Below are 18,912 nucleotides of genomic sequence, written 5' to 3' on the forward strand. Positions count from 1 at the left end.
TTCTGTTTGTCATGCCTGTAAGTTGGATACTCTCCTTATACCACGATTTTCATAACAATAATCGACTGCCTCTCTTTCGCAGTAATCTGGTCAGGATTTTATGGTATCGTAAAGAAAAATTAGAGACAGTAAAGCACCTACGCGGGACTAATATCACGAATGTATCTGGACTCCAATCACAGTGAGGATACAGAAGTTTTACAGAGCGGGTATAAACAAATCACAACCCTATTTTCTCTTTTTTGTTGTTCCCCGATTACTTGCATGCTGATTATAGGAATTCCAACTAATACAAAATGATATTTTATTCACCAACTATAAAGTAAGAACACATATCTTCTGCAAACAGTTCCTGTGCCTTTATAGTTACCAAGAAAATTACACAAACCCCACAGCTCGTCATATTGGTTGGGAAATTAACTTCGTCTTTACAAAATTTCCATAATTATACATTGATTTCCCCTGGCCTTAAAAATTTGCAAAACACTACAGGTAGTGCATGGTGTTGACCGTCTTCATTAACGTTTCATTTCAAACAAAACAAAAAAAACTTGTAATTACATGTTTCCCTAATTAACGATTCATCTAATTGTACCATATACAATGTTCATTATGAAAAGGCCTTAATTTGGCTATTTAAAGCCCAGTTAATCGGATGATAAGTCCAATAGCATGTTAATTAATCTAAGACAGTGGATATTCCCCCAAACTTCCTTGGTTACATTTTGTTTTTGTCACTCTCTTGCTCTGTCATGACCTCTCAGTCCTCCTGAATTCATTTTCAGAGCTTCTATTTTCTACTGGAAACCATTAACTTGAAATAGGTAGGGCAATATTTTGTTTTGTTCTATGATGCATTTGTTTTTCGCTTCGGGGAAGAGCGATAATAATAATTTTGTCATAATTAATTATGTTAGATCGAACAGAGATTTAAAAACAATATGTGATCTTCATGATTTTGATATTTAAATCTGAATTATGATTGGAGAAAATTAGAAGAATTAATATTCCAATGATAGATCGCAGGGTAAGCCATTAACGTTTTTTTTTTCTGGAATGAATGACGACATACTTTTGAATATAATCAAACTGGTGCAAGGTTTATAAAAATTATAAAACTGATATATGGACCTTAGAATATACTTAATGCAGTTCAGTACAAAAACGAACAAATACAAGTTGTGAAAGTTCGATAACATAATAGAATTAGAAAAGACTGTGAAATACGCTAACACTTTTCATTTCAGGATTTTTCAAAAAGTAGCACTGAAAATTTTGAAAACGAATTCTTAAAATGCTGCCATTGCAAAATGTTTCAAACCACGAAGCTGAGAGATTGTGAAAAGATGTCTAATATATCTATAATTAAGAGGTCTTAATATAATGATATTAGCTTTGATACTTGAAGAAACATCCTGAAATGAAACGTATTACTTTTTTCTGGGCCACCCAATATAATGACTTCATATTGAATTAGGCCTACCATACGCGTTGCATTTATGTTACATTTAAATAATCATTTTTTTGTCAATTAGGTTAAATTTTTATGTCTGTGTACAATATTATTATTTTTATATAGGTTATATCATAAAGCAGCCTTTGCATCAGATTACAGTGTAGTGTGACAAAGTTAATGCTCGGTATTCATTATTTGAATTGAAATATAATTTCAAATTCTATACTTACTATAATGAAATCCACGCTTAGCTGACTGTGTCTTAGTCTGAAACTGTCCGACTCTATGAAATTGGCCCACCTGTATAATATTAAGAGTTGTCTCGGGTAAATGTTTGATAGATGTCGGCTTGGTTTATGCGGATTTTAAAGCCTTCTATGGGCTAACATGTGTTCGATGTAACTTACTCCTAAAAAAGGCGATCCGGGGAGTAGAAGGACAGGAGCACAATATTATGGGTTTGAATACACACAATTTTTTTAACATTCCCAAAAAAATCAAAGCTTAAAGGATCGGGTTTATGCAAACATGTTTAAAATTCCAAACACAAATATTCATATACTAGTAGCTAGTAGCTGTTCCTATGGTAATCAACATCTTCCAAATTATTAACCAGTTTCGGACTAACTTCGACATAAGCCATATTAATATCTTGTGAAATCACATTACGTAGTAGTTAGCTATATAAACCGCATAGTACCAGTATTTCAGTTTTTTTTATTTTCTATTCAGTGGTCTAGAGATACAAGTCAAGGAATGTCGTGATTATCAGTGAGGAATCGCCAAGATGGATATATGTCCGTGGTTATTGAGGGTTTTTGTGCTGGTGATATTGGTTAGTGTACAAGGTGGTCGGTATGATTGGATGGGATATGATAAATTCGATGAAATGGAGGAAATTTATAACTCGGTAGATGATCAGAACTGTAGATCAAAGAGTAAGGCTGAAATGGTGATGAGGGAAGATTTGGTGACCCAGATACCCTTTTATAATAACTTACTGAACCGAGTTTGGTATCGGAACAGAACTTCCCTTATACATCTTCATAATATGGCTTTAAATCGAGCATTCTTCTTCAGTTATATTCTTCAAAAAATGAATTCTACAAACGATTTTTCGTTACAACCTAACTGGTTATATATGTATTTTTCCGTAGCCGCAGACGTAAACGCAAATCCAACTGGAATAAACGCTAGTGCTATAATATTCGATTTCAATTGTACATATCCCAACTGGTACAGTAACCTTCCATTTAATAACACTCTCCATTTATTTGGACCTAAAGCCTACCGATGGGATGATTATCAGGATCAGGATAACTTTCTCCGAGAACCGACCCGGAATGTCGCAGCCGTAACGGATTTGGGAGCTGGAAACGGTAAAAATTATACGTTAGCGAGCTATAAAATGAATCCATGGTACAGTAATTGGCTACCGGATTTAACAGCTGAGAAGGATTCCGTGACTAAGTTTACATATAGTGTTGGTGTCCGATATTCAAACGTTTCCGGACAGTTTACGGAGGATAATTACATCGCACATCCGTTTTTCGGACCACCTCTTCCCGGACAAAACGAAAAGGATATCAAAATGTTTCCTGTGACCTATACGAAACCTTATTTTGATTGTGGCGTTCAGGGGAAATGGATGTTTAGTGCCACTAGTCCAATAATTGATTATATGCCCAGATATTCTAATTGGACACACATGCGAAGACCAAGGTGAGCTTTTTCATTTCCAATGTCACAAAATCATAGCTAGAATAAATTCATAGCTAGAATAAATTCATTAATGTCCATTATAGAACTATAGATATCAGAAATATAGAAATCTGATTGGTTAATGGAATCACTTATCGAACGAACTAATCAAGCAATCAAATTACTGAAACACTAAAATAGATAGCTTATGTTAAATTGACCCTAAATGTTATTTTATAACTGAAATGTTTACATCTGTATGAACAGACTTTAATATTTATAATTGTAAGAACAGATATTAATATTTATAATTGTAAGAACAGACTTTAATACTTTTAATTGTAAGACTTTAATATTTTTGACTGTAAAACAGACTTTTATAAGTATAATTATAAGTACAGACTTTAATATTTATAATTATAAGTACAGACTTTAATATTTTTGACTGTAAAAACAGACTTTTATATGTATAATTATAAGTACAGACTTTTATATTTATAATTGTAAGAACAGACATTAATATTTATAATTGTTAGAATAGATTTTAATATTCATAATTTTCAGAACAGATATAAACATTTATAATTTTTAGAACAGACTTTATTATTTATAATTGTATAATATTGTAAGAACAGACTTTAATTTCTATAATTGGTATTGTAAGAATAGACTTTGATATTTATAATTTGCAGAACAGATATTAATATTTTTATTTTTTAGAACAGACTTTAATATTTATAATTGTATTTTAAGATATTGTAAGAACAGACATTAATATTTCTAACTGTAAAAACAGACTTTAATTGTTCTAATTTTTAGAACAAACTTAATATACATATTTTTAGAAACAGACTTTAGTATGAATAATTGTAAGAACAGAATTATATATTTATATTTGTAAGAACAGACTTTAATATCAAAAATTTTAAGAACAGACTTTGATATTTATATTTGTAAGAACAGACTTTCATATCTGTACTTTTAAGAACAGACATTAATATTTGTATATATTTTTTGAACTGAAAAATGTTTATCAGAACCGACTGATTAATAAGACGTTATTTGTTACATACTGACTTAGAAATAGTGCCATAACAGACTTGAATATTGATATATATTAGATCAGACTAGGTAGGTATCATTGTATTGTATAATTACATTGTTAAACTGAATATGATATCTGTATTATAGAACTGTTGGTGTGATTGTGATGGATATAGATTGGGATATGATAGATTTTAATTCCTGTGATCCTGGAACAGGAAACCCAGGTCCTAGTTATCTCTCTGGTATACATAGATGTAAAACTGGAACCACTGTAAGTATAAATATCAAAATGATAATAATTGCTGTGAAAATTCGAAATCTAAAAAGGAGATATAGATAATATAGATTGTGTAAATGAATTATCAGCAAGGAATTCTCATTCACAGAGAATGAGAATGTAACCGTGCTCTGGCTTTGTCTTTCATTTAGATGTATATCATTGACTTTGTCGATGTAACGACATGGGGCAGTTATAGCAGTCACTATAAGGTTTTTATTTATTTATTTTTCAGTGCAAGAATAAAATAGGATATGGGTTTATGAGAGGCGGGTATGTTTGTGCCTGTAAACCTGGTAGAAGATATCCAGTGTGGATTGACCCTCCTTTCCAAGGTGAACATATCGAACAGGCTACAGATACAGAGTACAAGACAGGATTCTCCTGCAGTGAAGTTCAACGTAAGATATGTTTTGTCTCTTGTGGCTCCCAATTAATGAATATACCAAATCAATATAATATAGCGATTGAATAAATAAAAATATTTGACTTAAATGGTAAATAAAATGTGATAAAGAAAATCAATTTGATGGAGAAATTGAAAATAAATGGTTTAGAAAAGAGTAAATTTGAAAATAAATCAATAAAATTGAAATACAGAATAAATAAATAAATAAATAAATAAATAAATAAATAAATAAATAAATAAATAAATAAATAAATAATTAAATAAATAAATAAATAAATAAATAAATAAATAAATAAATAAATAAATAAATAAATAAATATTCTTTTTTTTGGTTATGCAGGATTAAATGAATTAATGAATAAATAAATAAATAAATAAATATTCTTTTTTTTGGTTATGCAGGATTAAATGAATTAATGAATAAATTGTATTTTCTATTTTTGGTTATGCAGGATAACATCAATGACAGGCTTTTTATTTTTCGGCTTATATTGATTTTACCTTACTGCAGTGGCTGACAGGTCGCAGCTGTAAATCATAAAACCCGTCGTTTACTATCATTTTTCTCTTTTATAACATTGGTTAAAATTTAGAATTGACACATATATCATTCACATTTATTGACAGATCTGGAGAACCCTCCCCTTATTGACAAATCAGGTTAATACTCTCTTGGAAATAATGACCATAAAACCCAGTTAGTGAGTCAATAAAAGAATTGAGTCAAGGTCTTATATGCGAGGCCAAAGATATTCAAAATTTATGCAAATATATTACCCAAATAATCTTTACAGAATAATAGATCATTTGGTATGGTATTCCTGCACATGTTATTAGACAAATTGCAAGGATCATAGAAAATGAATAAGGGTCAGTCATAAATGTTTAACAGTTGGCTGAATAATCATTGTTATGTCATATATCACCTCTGAGTAATAAGTCGTTATATTTCGATCAGGCAAAACCAGTGAATTTCCCATTGTGTGTTTATCAAGGCCAGGCATGCTTCTTATTCGATCAATAAATCTGGTTTTAATAACAGTATGCAATAGATCGATTCTATATCCATATCACACAATAGCGTTGCTCAATAATAAACTGTGAATAGTCTTGCAAATCTGATTAAATTGTTATTTCTAAAACTTCGGTGGGGTGAGTATGATTCACCAACCCTACCGTTCTCTACATAATAAACATTGACATCTATGAATTATTATAAATATTTGAATGGCTCAGAATAGTTTGATATTTAATTACATGTACAAGGATTTTCATCCATTCATTCATTCATTCATTCATTCATTCATTCATTCATCCATTCATTGAGACATTTGACATATTAGTATTGTGTCGTCAGGTGTACAAGAATGTTAATCATTTCATTTATTCATTTTTCAGATCTACAAGTTCTTCCAGTTGTTGATAATCCAGGAGCTGAAAATGTTGTTGTCGAAGGTGCTAGTGGAGGAAACACCTTTCTTCAGTTCAAACGTGACACTTCCCACGTTGAGGGTTACCACAGTAGAAAACTACAATCCTTTAATGATACGGTGGATCACAATGGCCCGATAATTGGTCCAAAGAATCAAAAGGGAAAACGATTGAAATTTAAACCTCGTCGAGTAAAAATACAAGTTCCTCCACCCCCTCCAAAACCAGAACCAAAACCTAAAAAACAAATTACAGCATCTCAGAGACTGAAATTCCATACCCGTCGCAAGAGATCAGTAACATATGACTATGCAGCGTTTGAAAAAATGTTACGAATCTTGAGACAAAAAGACTCAGTTACTCCTGAAAATTGCAAGGACTTGCCAGACAATACCTTGTCCTTCCCAGGAAGTGTAGCTTATGGCGTGGACACACAGTTTGAAGTAGAGGCAAGAACTGCTCTCCGACTTGCCCACTTTCTGAGCAATTTTCTCCAAAATACAGACGTTGACGAAAATTACGGAAATTTACGAGGTGGTGGCAGGTTACATAAAGATCATCTATTTGGAGAAGTTATTGCCAATGTTATGGGAAACCCTAAAATTTTATCCAGTGGACTTTTCTATGATAGGAATCAATTTTATAATATAGATGGTACCGTTAAGGAGTACTTCGGACCGTTAGCCTTCAGAAAGAATGGTGCTTACAATGCTATTGACAGTGCTGGGTTGGACAAACCTTATGTTGATGAGGATTGGTTTGCAGTTGTCAAATCAAGATGGTTGACAAACATTGCTGGACTGAAAACCTACAAGGTTCGACCCCATATCAGATCGAATCCAGAAGGTGACAGCAGAATCAGATTCGAACATTTCCCACTGAGGTATAAAGCACCGGAATATAAGGATGGTTATTGGACTAACCCTAGATTTAAATGTGATGGTCGTGTTGACCGCTGGATAGTCACTTATGTAATTCCATTCTTTGGCTGGGATGGGGTTAAAAGGAAGATACAATTCAAGTAAGTACATGCATACATAGGTATTTCGAAAAATCCATAGAATGATGAAGTAATGACATTGTCCACCTAGGCTTCAATGTCATCATCCAAAACAGTTGTTGTCTAACTTGTGGGTCCATGCTGATTGTTACTTTTTTTTAGACATTTGACATTTTTGGATTTTCTAAGTGAGCTCCACTTGCCAGGAATAAGATTTGGTAGATTGGCGTGTTTAAATATAAACACCAGATCCATTGTAGAGCTAATCCTTCAATTGGGCGAATTGGCACTGTGGTAAATTCCGTTACACACATGGGCTTTTATGTTTTTACCATTCCATCGTAAATGTTAGAGAACCCTGTTATAGTTCTGCAACAAAGTGGGCTTTGTTCTCGCACCTTGCTTCCTCGACTTTTTTCATTGTGTCCAACAAGGGCATTCCTAAGCTTATCCCCATTGTCTATTTCTGTATATTTCAGGGGAGTTGTAACAGTAGATGTACCTTTAGATTTGATAGAGATCAACCAATGTCCACAACCATTCCATGTAGCCAATGCTTTTAAAAATACTGCGCGATGTGACCAGGATTCCACAAAGGTAAGCGCCTGTATTTTGTTACATATCTTTATTGTGGCAATCTGAATGCGCAGTTTGATGTAGAGATCAGACATGCACTCTTCAGATTTTCCCATTTTTTCTGCAATTTACTCTAAAATACAGAGCTTTAAATGTTTGGTTCTGTTAATTTCTGTGTATTAGTACACTCGTTCCTGTTTGTAGTTTGTACCATGTTTAAAGCAGCCAAAGGGGAATATGCAAAAGGATATTCAAGGGCTGTATTTTATAAGATTGTTGTAGATGATAATTCGTAACCGACATTTATTTTGACGGGATAAAGTGGCCTACCTAGTACCTAGTGACCTATATAGTTCATATATAGTTATACTAATGCACTATTAAAAAAACATGTAAATATAGAACAAGGGGGTCAGAAATAGACAGACCGTTACAAGGTTTTTACTTAATATCAATCAAAAAAACGTCTGAATAAGCGAACTGTTAATAAATGAATATTGATATTAATAATATCGTCGTATAAGCCGTCTTTATGATGTTATATTGATTGGGTAACAATGCCAACTTAGAATAACTTTACTGACATATAATTTTGGATGTCGTTATTTCCTTATTGTGAAGAACAATAAAAGATCTGTGTGCCAATTTAAGTGGAAACATTTCCCAAACTCTGTTATGCTTTGAATCAGATTTTGATGTTATAGGGACAGATGCGCCTTTCTGGGGGTTGATGTGAGTCTTGAAAATATGTACATATAGTCTTTGAATTTACTAGAAATGTATGAAAATTGCAGAATTACTTCCAAAATATCTGAAACTAGGCATTTGACTCACTATTTCTATATTTTATTTACATGTCACAGATTATCTTAAAATGACGACTCATTTTAACATTCTGGCCATGCATAAATATGAAGGCTCAAATGTCGACAGAGTGAGCTGTGAACACTATTACTGGTTGGCTTAGCTAAAAATTTTCTGTTTCTGAGACTTAAGTATGATTGGTCAAAAAGAATGGTGCAATAGTCCCTTTATATATGAGACCTATAGATCTGACTAATGGAATGTGTAGGAACAAACTTCAGACTATATCGTTCTAATTGACAAAAGATCAAGTGAGGGCTGGCCTATACCATAATGAATAAATAATATTCAAACTTTAAACTTCTTAGAGCAGATAGAATTACAATCTGAAGTAGATAATCTGTATAATTTTACTCATCAAGGACCAACACACAAACTCTTGTCGTTCTCTATGAAAGGCTTAGGGTTATATTACGGAAAACTGTGAAATATGTACCAATTTTGTTATTTAGATCATTCAATGAAAAGAATGGGGACACGATGGTCCAATTTCTATTTAAGGACATTAAAATTGACCCTGTTTGATCCGACTACTCGGCGTCGATATAGATCAGTAGACACTGGGTTGATCTTTCCTCTTCATTATTTATTCTTTCGAGACCTGAAAAAGGGTTTCATTTTCACGAATAGATTTTTTTGTGAATAAGTGGGTCAATAGCTGAATAAGGATATTTTTTATATTTACCTTGACCCTTTTATTTAAAGATCACATCACATCTATAACGGATATATTTAAGTGCACTTTAATATTGGTCTCTGAAACAGGAATTACTTTAAGATTTTTCTTATCAATGTGTATTCTTAATCATCCGCGTTTGGAAGTTCATTGACGACTCGCCTTTTCGTTTTGGTAGCGATTGGTTTTTGAGTTACTGACCTTGACTTTGTAAAAACGAGGCAATTATTTACCCATACTTGTGAGAAATTTTTAATATATTATTTTTATACAGATGAGTTATTCAGTTTTGCATGAGTATCCTCCATCTTCAGGTCACAGCTATTTAAGAATGTAGTTAGCTCGAGAATGAGTTTTTTAACATATCTACCTTTAATAGGCGTATTTTTTTTATCAGATTACATATAACTGTTAATCTGTAATTCTATGTCTTTTCTTTTATTCACCTTTTGAAATCCATTATACATTACTTATTTTATGATAATTAGGTTCAGCATATCATGTTCCGTATACAATAGAGCCTTCTGTAAACTGCAACAAAATACCTAGAAAATGTAGTGAAGTTTTTATGGTGTGGGTGTAAAAAAAGACATAGTTTAAGTAAAAGCTGTATCAGAGGGCGGCGCCAGCCTTCCGAGACAGAGAGTACAAATAGGGGGTCTCTCATGGAGTGTCTGAGAAGATTTTCGAAATTTTTTTATTGATTTGGTGCTATCTTCCATATATTTTTGGGCAAATACGTATACAAATCATATTTTAAATTCGTTAAAAATAAAGTTGGAGTGTAAACCATTAACCCCCTCCCCTCTCCGTACCCCTATACAATGTAAAAGGAGAGAATTTTCATCAGAGGAACGATAACTCATCCTCTCCTCATTATATTTACTGTTTGGCACAACTAATATAAAAAGTTTGTCAACTGCCATTGTACTAAGCACTATTTGCTAGCATTTCAGACGTGGTTGAGCATGATATTTCGTGCGTTTTCATACCCCAATCAGGTGCAAATAAGTTGGACGTGAAACGTCATTTCATTTCACGATATTTCATTGAGATTATTTTACAAGGAAAATATCAATTTTATTTATCAATTTATTTGGCGTCCGAACTACAGATCTTTAAATTCTAACACAGCTTGTTATGTTATATAATAATGGTTTAAAAAGCATCCGTACAAAATTTTCCGTTAAACAGTATACCAAAAAAGTTCCGTGAGCGCTTTACAACAGATGTAGCTTTACGAACACTGCCGAACGATATTCCATATAATAACTTTCATTTTCGTTTCAGTGTCGACCAATGGCTGGCTTTAAATTTGCCCGAGGTGCCTACAGATGTGATTGTAAAGAGGGTTTTGAATATATGCATAAAGATAATAAATTCTGGATTGAAGGATCGCTGATAGAATTGGAATACGAAAAGAAGAGAATGGGTTTATTCAGCAAGTAAGTAACTAATTTTTACTTTAAATCAGAACTTTCGGATTAACAGTTACTTTTACAAATACTATGGAATGCCATGGAGGCTTTTTTTTTTCTAAAAAAAACTATGAAGATAACCTTACAATCAGAAATCAATGACTGTATTTGATAATGTGACATTTGTCTCTTCCTTCGTTCCATAAATTGTTGGAAGCCTTCCTGCTCTCTTTCACTTTTCCACTTTCAAAGATGTTCTTCTAAATGATAGTCTTCTATAAAATGGGTTAATATACTTCTTGGCATGTCATATTTACCAGTAACTCGTCTTAGGTGGTCCTCGGGTTTTTCCTAATCCCAATGCAGTGTAGGATTAAATGTGATTACATTACATGTAATTATTTTATTTATTAATTGCTGTCAGTAACAGTAGCTGAAATTAGTAGTGCACAAATGACATGTTTGTCTAACGTGCCTTGTATTCCCGAAACAGTTGACAATCGTGTTCGATGTACAGTACAACAATATGACCTTTTGTAAAAAATATTGCAACAGAGTGATAAATATTTAAAGCATGTTTTGCGTTTCAAACTACTGGAGTCAAATTTTGCATGTTAAATGTGAACGCTGTAGGCCGCTGAACAACGACAAAGAGATACTTCACAGACAATAAAGGAGTGCATTCACTGAACAGCTGATAAAATCTGTATATAATATACAAAAATATTCATTTTAAGTTATCTAATCGCATGGTCAGGTCAGTGGTAATGATGCCAAACTGATAGTGGGTGAGTTCTATGGTGGACTAGGCCGATTGATATAAATGTGATGGACTAAATGAACGAAAGAGATTTACTTTAAGTTATCATTCATAATATTTATTTCTGTATTGCAGGTTTGATGATATGCGGTGTCGAATTGCAGGAGGTGACAGAGCGACCTCGACAGTAGTCTTGGTTATCACAGCATTAATATCGCTTACTTTTATTTAAATATTTCAATGGAAGCTAAAGCTATACTCATTTCATAAAGTTTGCTTTATAAGTAACTTTTCATATTAGTGGAAATCCATATATTAAGTAGAAATCCGATGGAGATTATGAAAAACAGTAAGCTTCTGGAATAAGCTGACTGTATTAACAGCGTTGTTGTCGACAAATATGTAGACCATAAGAAATAAAGGCGTATATAGGCAACAGAAATAAATGGGACAAAAGCCTGTATTGAAGCATATTCAAAATGTCAAGCTATTACGACCTTCTGCTCGTGCCTTGAATTAGCCGCCTTTCTTGTATCTCTGAAGTTTGTAAATGCATTGATTTGAATGGATTGTACGCCAACAAATACAGCCAATCGGGGAGTCAAAAAGTCTGTAAACACTAAGCCGTAACTTTTACAGTCTTTTTGTCGAGGACTGAAATTGGCTGAGGCTGAGATTTGCTTATTCTCTGGCGTACAATCCAATTAAATCGTTGTAGTCGATGATACAAGGAAGGCGGCGAGGTAGGCGGCGAGGTAGGCCTATAAGCCGAAGAACTGGTGGGACCATGGGTTAACTGGAATCAAACTACTCTTGTAATCAAGAGAGTGCACAAGAGTAGGATGTAAAACTCCATTTCATGTCATTTATAGCTTGCCTTATAATTTATCATTATTGGCTTCATTTTATTACATAATATTCATCTTAGACATGCAAAAGGGTAAAACCTCCTTGACGAATATAGTCCCTTCTGTCACAAATTGAATTCCAGTTCTATGGGGCTGTGACTATTTAATATGTAATTTTTAGTCGAACTATTTGACAAATTCTGTGATATCGGGTGGCCAGCGATATTACTTTTCACTTCATTCCACTTTATTTATAAATCTTCTTGAAGCTAAGGCCATAATATTTCGACCTCCAAATCTATATACTTGATATCTTTTCACCAAATTAACTTCAAAGGTTGAAATGAATAAAAAGTGTTATTGTTTTTTTCTGAGCCACCCGATATGTTCAAGAGCCAAAGATTTCTGAGGATGATTGAGGTTCAAAATCTCTTCGTCTAAGTTTTGTAAATATATCATAATATAACTATGTAGCGCCATGTTCGTCATTTCGTTCATTTGTAATTTTTCAATAAACCATTTTGTATATAGTTAGTGTTTGTATATATACTTCTATATATTTAGCGATAGAATTGTAGTATATATATGTCTGAAGTCTTTATGAAGCAGGAAAAATAATGTCTTCAATATGCCATCTTCACAATGTCAAGCTATTACGAACTTCGTCTTATACTTTGACTTTGACTCTATAGTCACCTTTCTTGTGTCATGGAAGTTTATAAATGAAGCGATTTTATGGGATTGTACGCTAGCGAATACTGCCAATCAGAGGCCACACGTTTGTGAAACAAAGTCTCAATGTTTACAGCCTTTCTATCGAAGGCTATGTTTGGCTGTATTCGATGGCGTATCCAATCTAATCGCGGCATTCTGTGATATAAAAATAGTGACCATTGCACTCATTGTTACATTGTGAAGATGTAATATGCAGAGTTGCAGGATCTATCCTAAACGTTGGCATTATAGCCAATCCGAGAATCCATGCTATAGCTTTTTTGATTTCAATTTTGCTTTCACTTTTTGAACTCACTCTGCTCAGTGTTGCTGGATCTATGACGCTTGCATCAATAAAATGGCAGATTCTAAGGGCATCAACCTGTACATGAATAAACTGGCAAAAAAGTTCTAAATAACATGTGTGACTAACATTAGAAATAAATTCAACGTGGACATTTAGAACAATAAAGATGTAGGCCCTCTATACGACCTTAAGGACATACATGATACAGCAATAATTGAGGCACTGTTATCTGTGTAATTTTTTGACCCCTTGATTACTACAATCTACTCCTTTAAAGTATAATATTTACAAAGGAAGGGGGAAGGGAGGGGGGGGGGGGGGGGGGGTTATTAATTCAAGACTCGTAACTCTGTTTATAAGGGATAGTCGTCTATAGGTCAATACTGAAATCCAGAGTCTCTTATAAAACTCTATACCCTAATATCAGCCGATAGTACAGAGCACAGTCCCAGCTACCCCAGACACTTTCGGAATTAAAATTTGAAGTCTGTTTAATGAAGCCAATCTAAATTTCTACGTTACGATTTTATTGAATTGAAGGGGAACCATACGTCAAGTTTTCATTTTGTAATGTGATACAACTGTCTGAAAATGCGCTTTTTTCAATGAAATGTGGTCTATTGTAATACATTTGTCGGTAAATCGAATGTAGAGCTTGAAAAAGTGCATGCAATTTGGCGACAAACTGAATGTTGAGATTTTTATATTTAATTATTCATAAACCCTTCTCTGTATAAGGCTATATTCTGCATACTAATTTTATAGATTGGACTGAAATCCGAGAGGCAAATTCTATGGGAGGGGGGATAACCCAATATTTTACTAATTGCTACAGACAGCAACGAATATGTATATTTTGAAAGAAGATTAATTTACTGGACTCGTTTTGGCCTTGACTATGTAAATCAGAGCAAGATAATATACAAAAAAGACTCTATCTTGCAATACACCGATGTTATCAAAATGTACCGATATCTTAAAGAGACTCGTCTAGCTTAAAAGTATTTTTGCAACTTCTTGTGATTCAAATATATTATGATGCCAAAAGAAGAGCACACTGCTATGCACATCACAAAAATTGTTTGAATTAAGGAATCAAGGGCTGTAACAAACTGTATTCGTATTGAGTTTTTTCTACAATAATCACAGCGAACTTTATTGCCAAGACTATGGCATGATCACTCTTCCCAAATATTTGAAGACACTTTACAATATTGAGGATTTCAACTCGGTATCTTTTCGGATATTCAACAAATGTTAAAATTTTTGTGGTTTCCCGATGAAGAGAATAGATGTACCGGGTATGACAAATTATTTAATGATTATACAATTTAAAAAAAAAAAAAAAAAATTCTTAAAATGGGAAATTTTTCCACTTGAACCAGTCAAATTTAGACGAAATCCCCTTTGCCATCAGTCTGTCAGGACTTCAGGTGGAATTAGAACCTACATAGTGCCTCTTTAAACTTGTTAGAAGGAGGCAAGAAATGTCAGAATTACCTCCCTTTAGTACGCATGCGCACAAGAGTTAAATATGGCACCCATATCCCATGCTTGATGATAAAGTTTGAAAAATAAACAGATGTTTTGATAAATATGGATCCTTCTAATCAGGTAATATGGTTAACCGTTAGGCGAAATCCCCAGCTTTCTATACATGCCCAATTCTTAGGTAATCGAGACTTATTTGATGTCCAAAAACACACCGAAAGTGTCCACATTCCATGAAAATCTTCTCTTGCAATTTATGAAGAAATCACTTTCGCTTTCCAAATAGTTTCAACACTTAATATAGACCCCTGTCATCATAAATAAGGCGCTCCTCCTTTCGAAGACCCCGATTAATTCCTTTTTGGATGCTAAAGTGTAGATATTGTTGAGATACAAACTATATAATCATTGAAATGATAAATCAAAATGACAATATATTGCATGTTTCCTGTTTTGACAAACATGTCCAGTCAGCATTATTTTGAGTCTTGAGTTTCATCTGATTCTGTTTGGTAGAAAGTTTGACTTTTTGTAATTGAAATTAAGTACATTTGTGTCCAAATAAGTTTTCATATAGATGGCCGCTATTTACTTGACATACAAATTAATGTCATGCAGATTGTCAGCCAATCATAATTTAGGCTACAAATTATTTTTTTTTATAAAAATTGGAATAAATGTAGGATTCATAATAGTAGCCTACAGTTTGCTTTATAATGATTTAGTATTCAACAATACAAACATGAACATACATTATCACTTGAATTTTTCTTGTTAGAGGGCAATTTTCAGCCAAAATTTTTTCTATTGACACATTTGGAAGGAAAGAATCAATGGGGTTTCTATTCAATTTACTCAAATCATTTCTTTTTCAAAGCACAATTATTCTCTGATATACAAATTGACCTTTAAAAAAAAACTTAACGAGTTAAGTCTACTGACCAATGTGCAAATTCAAATTTAGTACACATAGCTTACGTGAATGATATTTACAAATTTCAGATAAAAGTTTTATCATGAAAAAGGAATTGTATAATTGACAGAAATTGACCTCTGATAGAATATATTGAATATTTTATATTGTAATTAATCCTTTGCGTTTGTTTTTTTATCCCACAGCCAACAAAATGTGTTTTTTTTTAACTTGATTGTGATACAGACTTTCAGAGCTCTGTTATTGTGAAAGATTCAATGCCACCATTTGGTAGCACAATTGAGAGATGATTTATAATGAGAATCGTTAGCTTTTATACCAAGCAGCAGAATTTCTAACCCCAGAATGATTTAAGGTTTTTTTTAGGTTAAATGATCAAAAATCTATTCACAATATTTTTTCCCTTCTTTCCAATGAAACTCTATTTGTCTTTTGAACCTGAAGCTGATCTTAATTCCACTCAAAATATTAACTATATGACATATATAACATATCAGTAGTCACAGCCTGATTCAAATTGTGTTAGGAAAAGTGTTGGGGAAATTTTGGGAAGCCATGATATTGACGGTTGGAAACTATGTATACATAACTACATGCCATGTTCAAAACTTTAAACATTCTTTGATAGCCTGGCAGAGTAATTATAATTAATGATAAAGTAAAACTTTTCTTTTGCCAAACATCATGACAATACCGGTGCTGTAAAACATGCAAGTTGAAATTCAAATCAAATTTCACAGGTCGTTGAAATGTCCGACTGACAAAAAAATAAATAAAAAACCCTGCTACATGGTATTTTCAGGAGGTATATTTTGTGGAATTGGATGGATTGGATGGAGAATCTTATTCTGAAGTAGTCAGTATACTTCATGGTGATAGACACAGTAAAAAGGTTGAGGTGAGAATAGATATTATAGATGATGTATAAAGTTTGTTGGAGAACATCAATGAAATTCTATGGCCAGATCATCAGATGCCTCCCCTGAATGCATTGATCACTTTATCGCGGTTGAGATATTAGAATTTGATTGGATTCTTTACAAGATAGTGAAGATAATTTGACCAATGAAAAGCATGATCTTAAATGGCCAATCAAATTTGATTTTTCACCAACTATATACCAACTATATAATTTGGCCACTGTTGAGTGATATGATGTTAGTTCTAGAGTAGATCGGGGATAATACCTTACAAATTTCTATTGACATGTTGTTAGTTGTTTATCAAAAAAAAAGTAGGTTTTTTTGTTATCCTGTCATAATTTCCCTCATTGTATAATATAATTATGTTCTTACACATCTTCATTTCCCCAATTAGTAGAGTGTAAAGAAAACTCTATTTCATTATTATTTGGTAATAAGAATAATGCCAAATTACAAATTCCCATAGAATTTAATGTCTATCTGGTTCCTTTAGGACTGTACCAGGTGATGTTTTGATTTTTTATACGGCCACACGTAAGATGGGCGTATATTGTAATCACCCCGTCCGTCCGTCCTTTCACATTTGGCTCGTGCTCACTCTACAGGCTACAGTTCTTTATGGATTCTTTTGATTTTTATTTTGTATGTCAATGTTGTTATGAAGATGATCCCTATTGATTTTTCGTGATGATCAGATAATTTTTCACCGAAATATCGTGTCTGACTTGACGTTTTTCCCCTATTACTATTAGCTATATTTTGCAACTCGTGCTCACTCTACAGGCTACAATTTTTTACAGATTCTTTTGATTTTTATTTTGTGTGTCAATGTCATTATGAAGATGATCCCTATTGATTTTCGTGATGATCGGATATTTTTTCACCGAAATATCGTGTCTGACTTGACGTTTTCTCTATTAGCTATATTGTGCAACTCGTGCTCACTCTACAGGCTACAATTTTTTACAGATTCTTTTGATTTTTATTTTGTGTGTCAATGTCATTATGGAGATGATCCCTATTGATTTTCATGATGATCTATCGATTTTCATGATGATCGGATAATTTTTCACCGAAATATCGTGTCTGACCTGACGTTTTACTCTATTAGCTATATTGTGCAACTCGTGCTCACTCTACAGGCTACAATTGTTTACAGATTCTTTTGAATTTTATTTTGTATGTCAATGTCATTATGAAGATGATCCCTATCGATTTTCGCGATGATCGGATAATATTTCACTGAAATATCGTGTCTGACTTGACGTTTCACTCTATTAGCTATATTGTGCAACCCTGTAGTCACTAAAGACTGTTAATCATTTCTGACAGCTGCCAGTGGGCGTATGTTACCTTGCCTGGCAAGTTATCTTTGTATTATTTCAGTTCCCTTGGGAAAATAAAGCAGAGAAGGAGAAAGATGAATCAAATAGTAAGTATATTTTGTTATTTCTTCATTATAATTTTATACAGTTATTGCATGTACCATTAGACTTTGGTCCAACGAAGTATGTAGTGCTATTTATGAATGTACCTAAGAAACTGGCACTATTTAAATTTCATTCCATCTTAAAACTATACAGTACTTTCAGATTTTTAAAATAATTTCAGTTATGTAGTTTGAAAGGATAATCCTACTGTCCTAGTACAATCTTTCAAACTTTCTTTCTCTACAGCTTGGAGTAGTCCTCAATAGTAGTGAGCAGAGAAAATAATGTTTCATTTAATTTCCTTACAAATGTCTTGTTTTGAATCATAAAGCAACCACCATTTTAAACAATTACATTTGAATCAGTGGTGTGAAAGTTGCTATGTTATTTTTCATTGTAGACGTACAAGGAGAAGATAAAGAATCCTTACAAGAACAACCTAATGAAGTATTAATTCCTGCTACTGTTGAAGCACCACAGATTCTCGTACCTTATGCTATTGTACCTCCAGGAGTTGTCCCGATTCCTGCAGGTTTAGCGCCATACCCTATACCACCTACAGGTATGGTTAATGGTGTCCACGCTCCATTTCCACCAAATGTTCTGCCAGATGGGTCCCTCCTTCAGCCAGATTGCATCATTGAGATGCC

At 33.1% G+C, this 18,912-nt stretch overlaps 1 protein-coding gene across 1 annotated transcript; it reads left to right on the forward strand.

Annotated features, from left to right (window-relative positions):
* Window positions 1–2,243: 2,243 nt before the first annotated feature.
* On the forward strand, window positions 2,244–11,847 carry LOTGIDRAFT_214442 (hypothetical protein; the record flags this gene model as incomplete). Its single annotated transcript, XM_009054152.1, has 7 exons — window positions 2,244–3,178; window positions 4,349–4,475; window positions 4,717–4,882; window positions 6,514–7,342; window positions 7,801–7,918; window positions 10,728–10,882; window positions 11,751–11,847. The coding sequence occupies 7 exons, from the start codon at window positions 2,244–2,246 to the stop codon at window positions 11,845–11,847; spliced, it is 2,427 nt and encodes an 808-aa protein (XP_009052400.1).
* Between the last annotated feature and the right edge of the window lie 7,065 nt (window positions 11,848–18,912).

The sequence above is a fragment of the Lottia gigantea genome (assembly GCF_000327385.1).
Source record: "Lottia gigantea unplaced genomic scaffold LOTGIsca_21, whole genome shotgun sequence".
In the NCBI taxonomy this organism is placed as follows: Eukaryota; Metazoa; Mollusca; class Gastropoda; family Lottiidae; genus Lottia; species Lottia gigantea.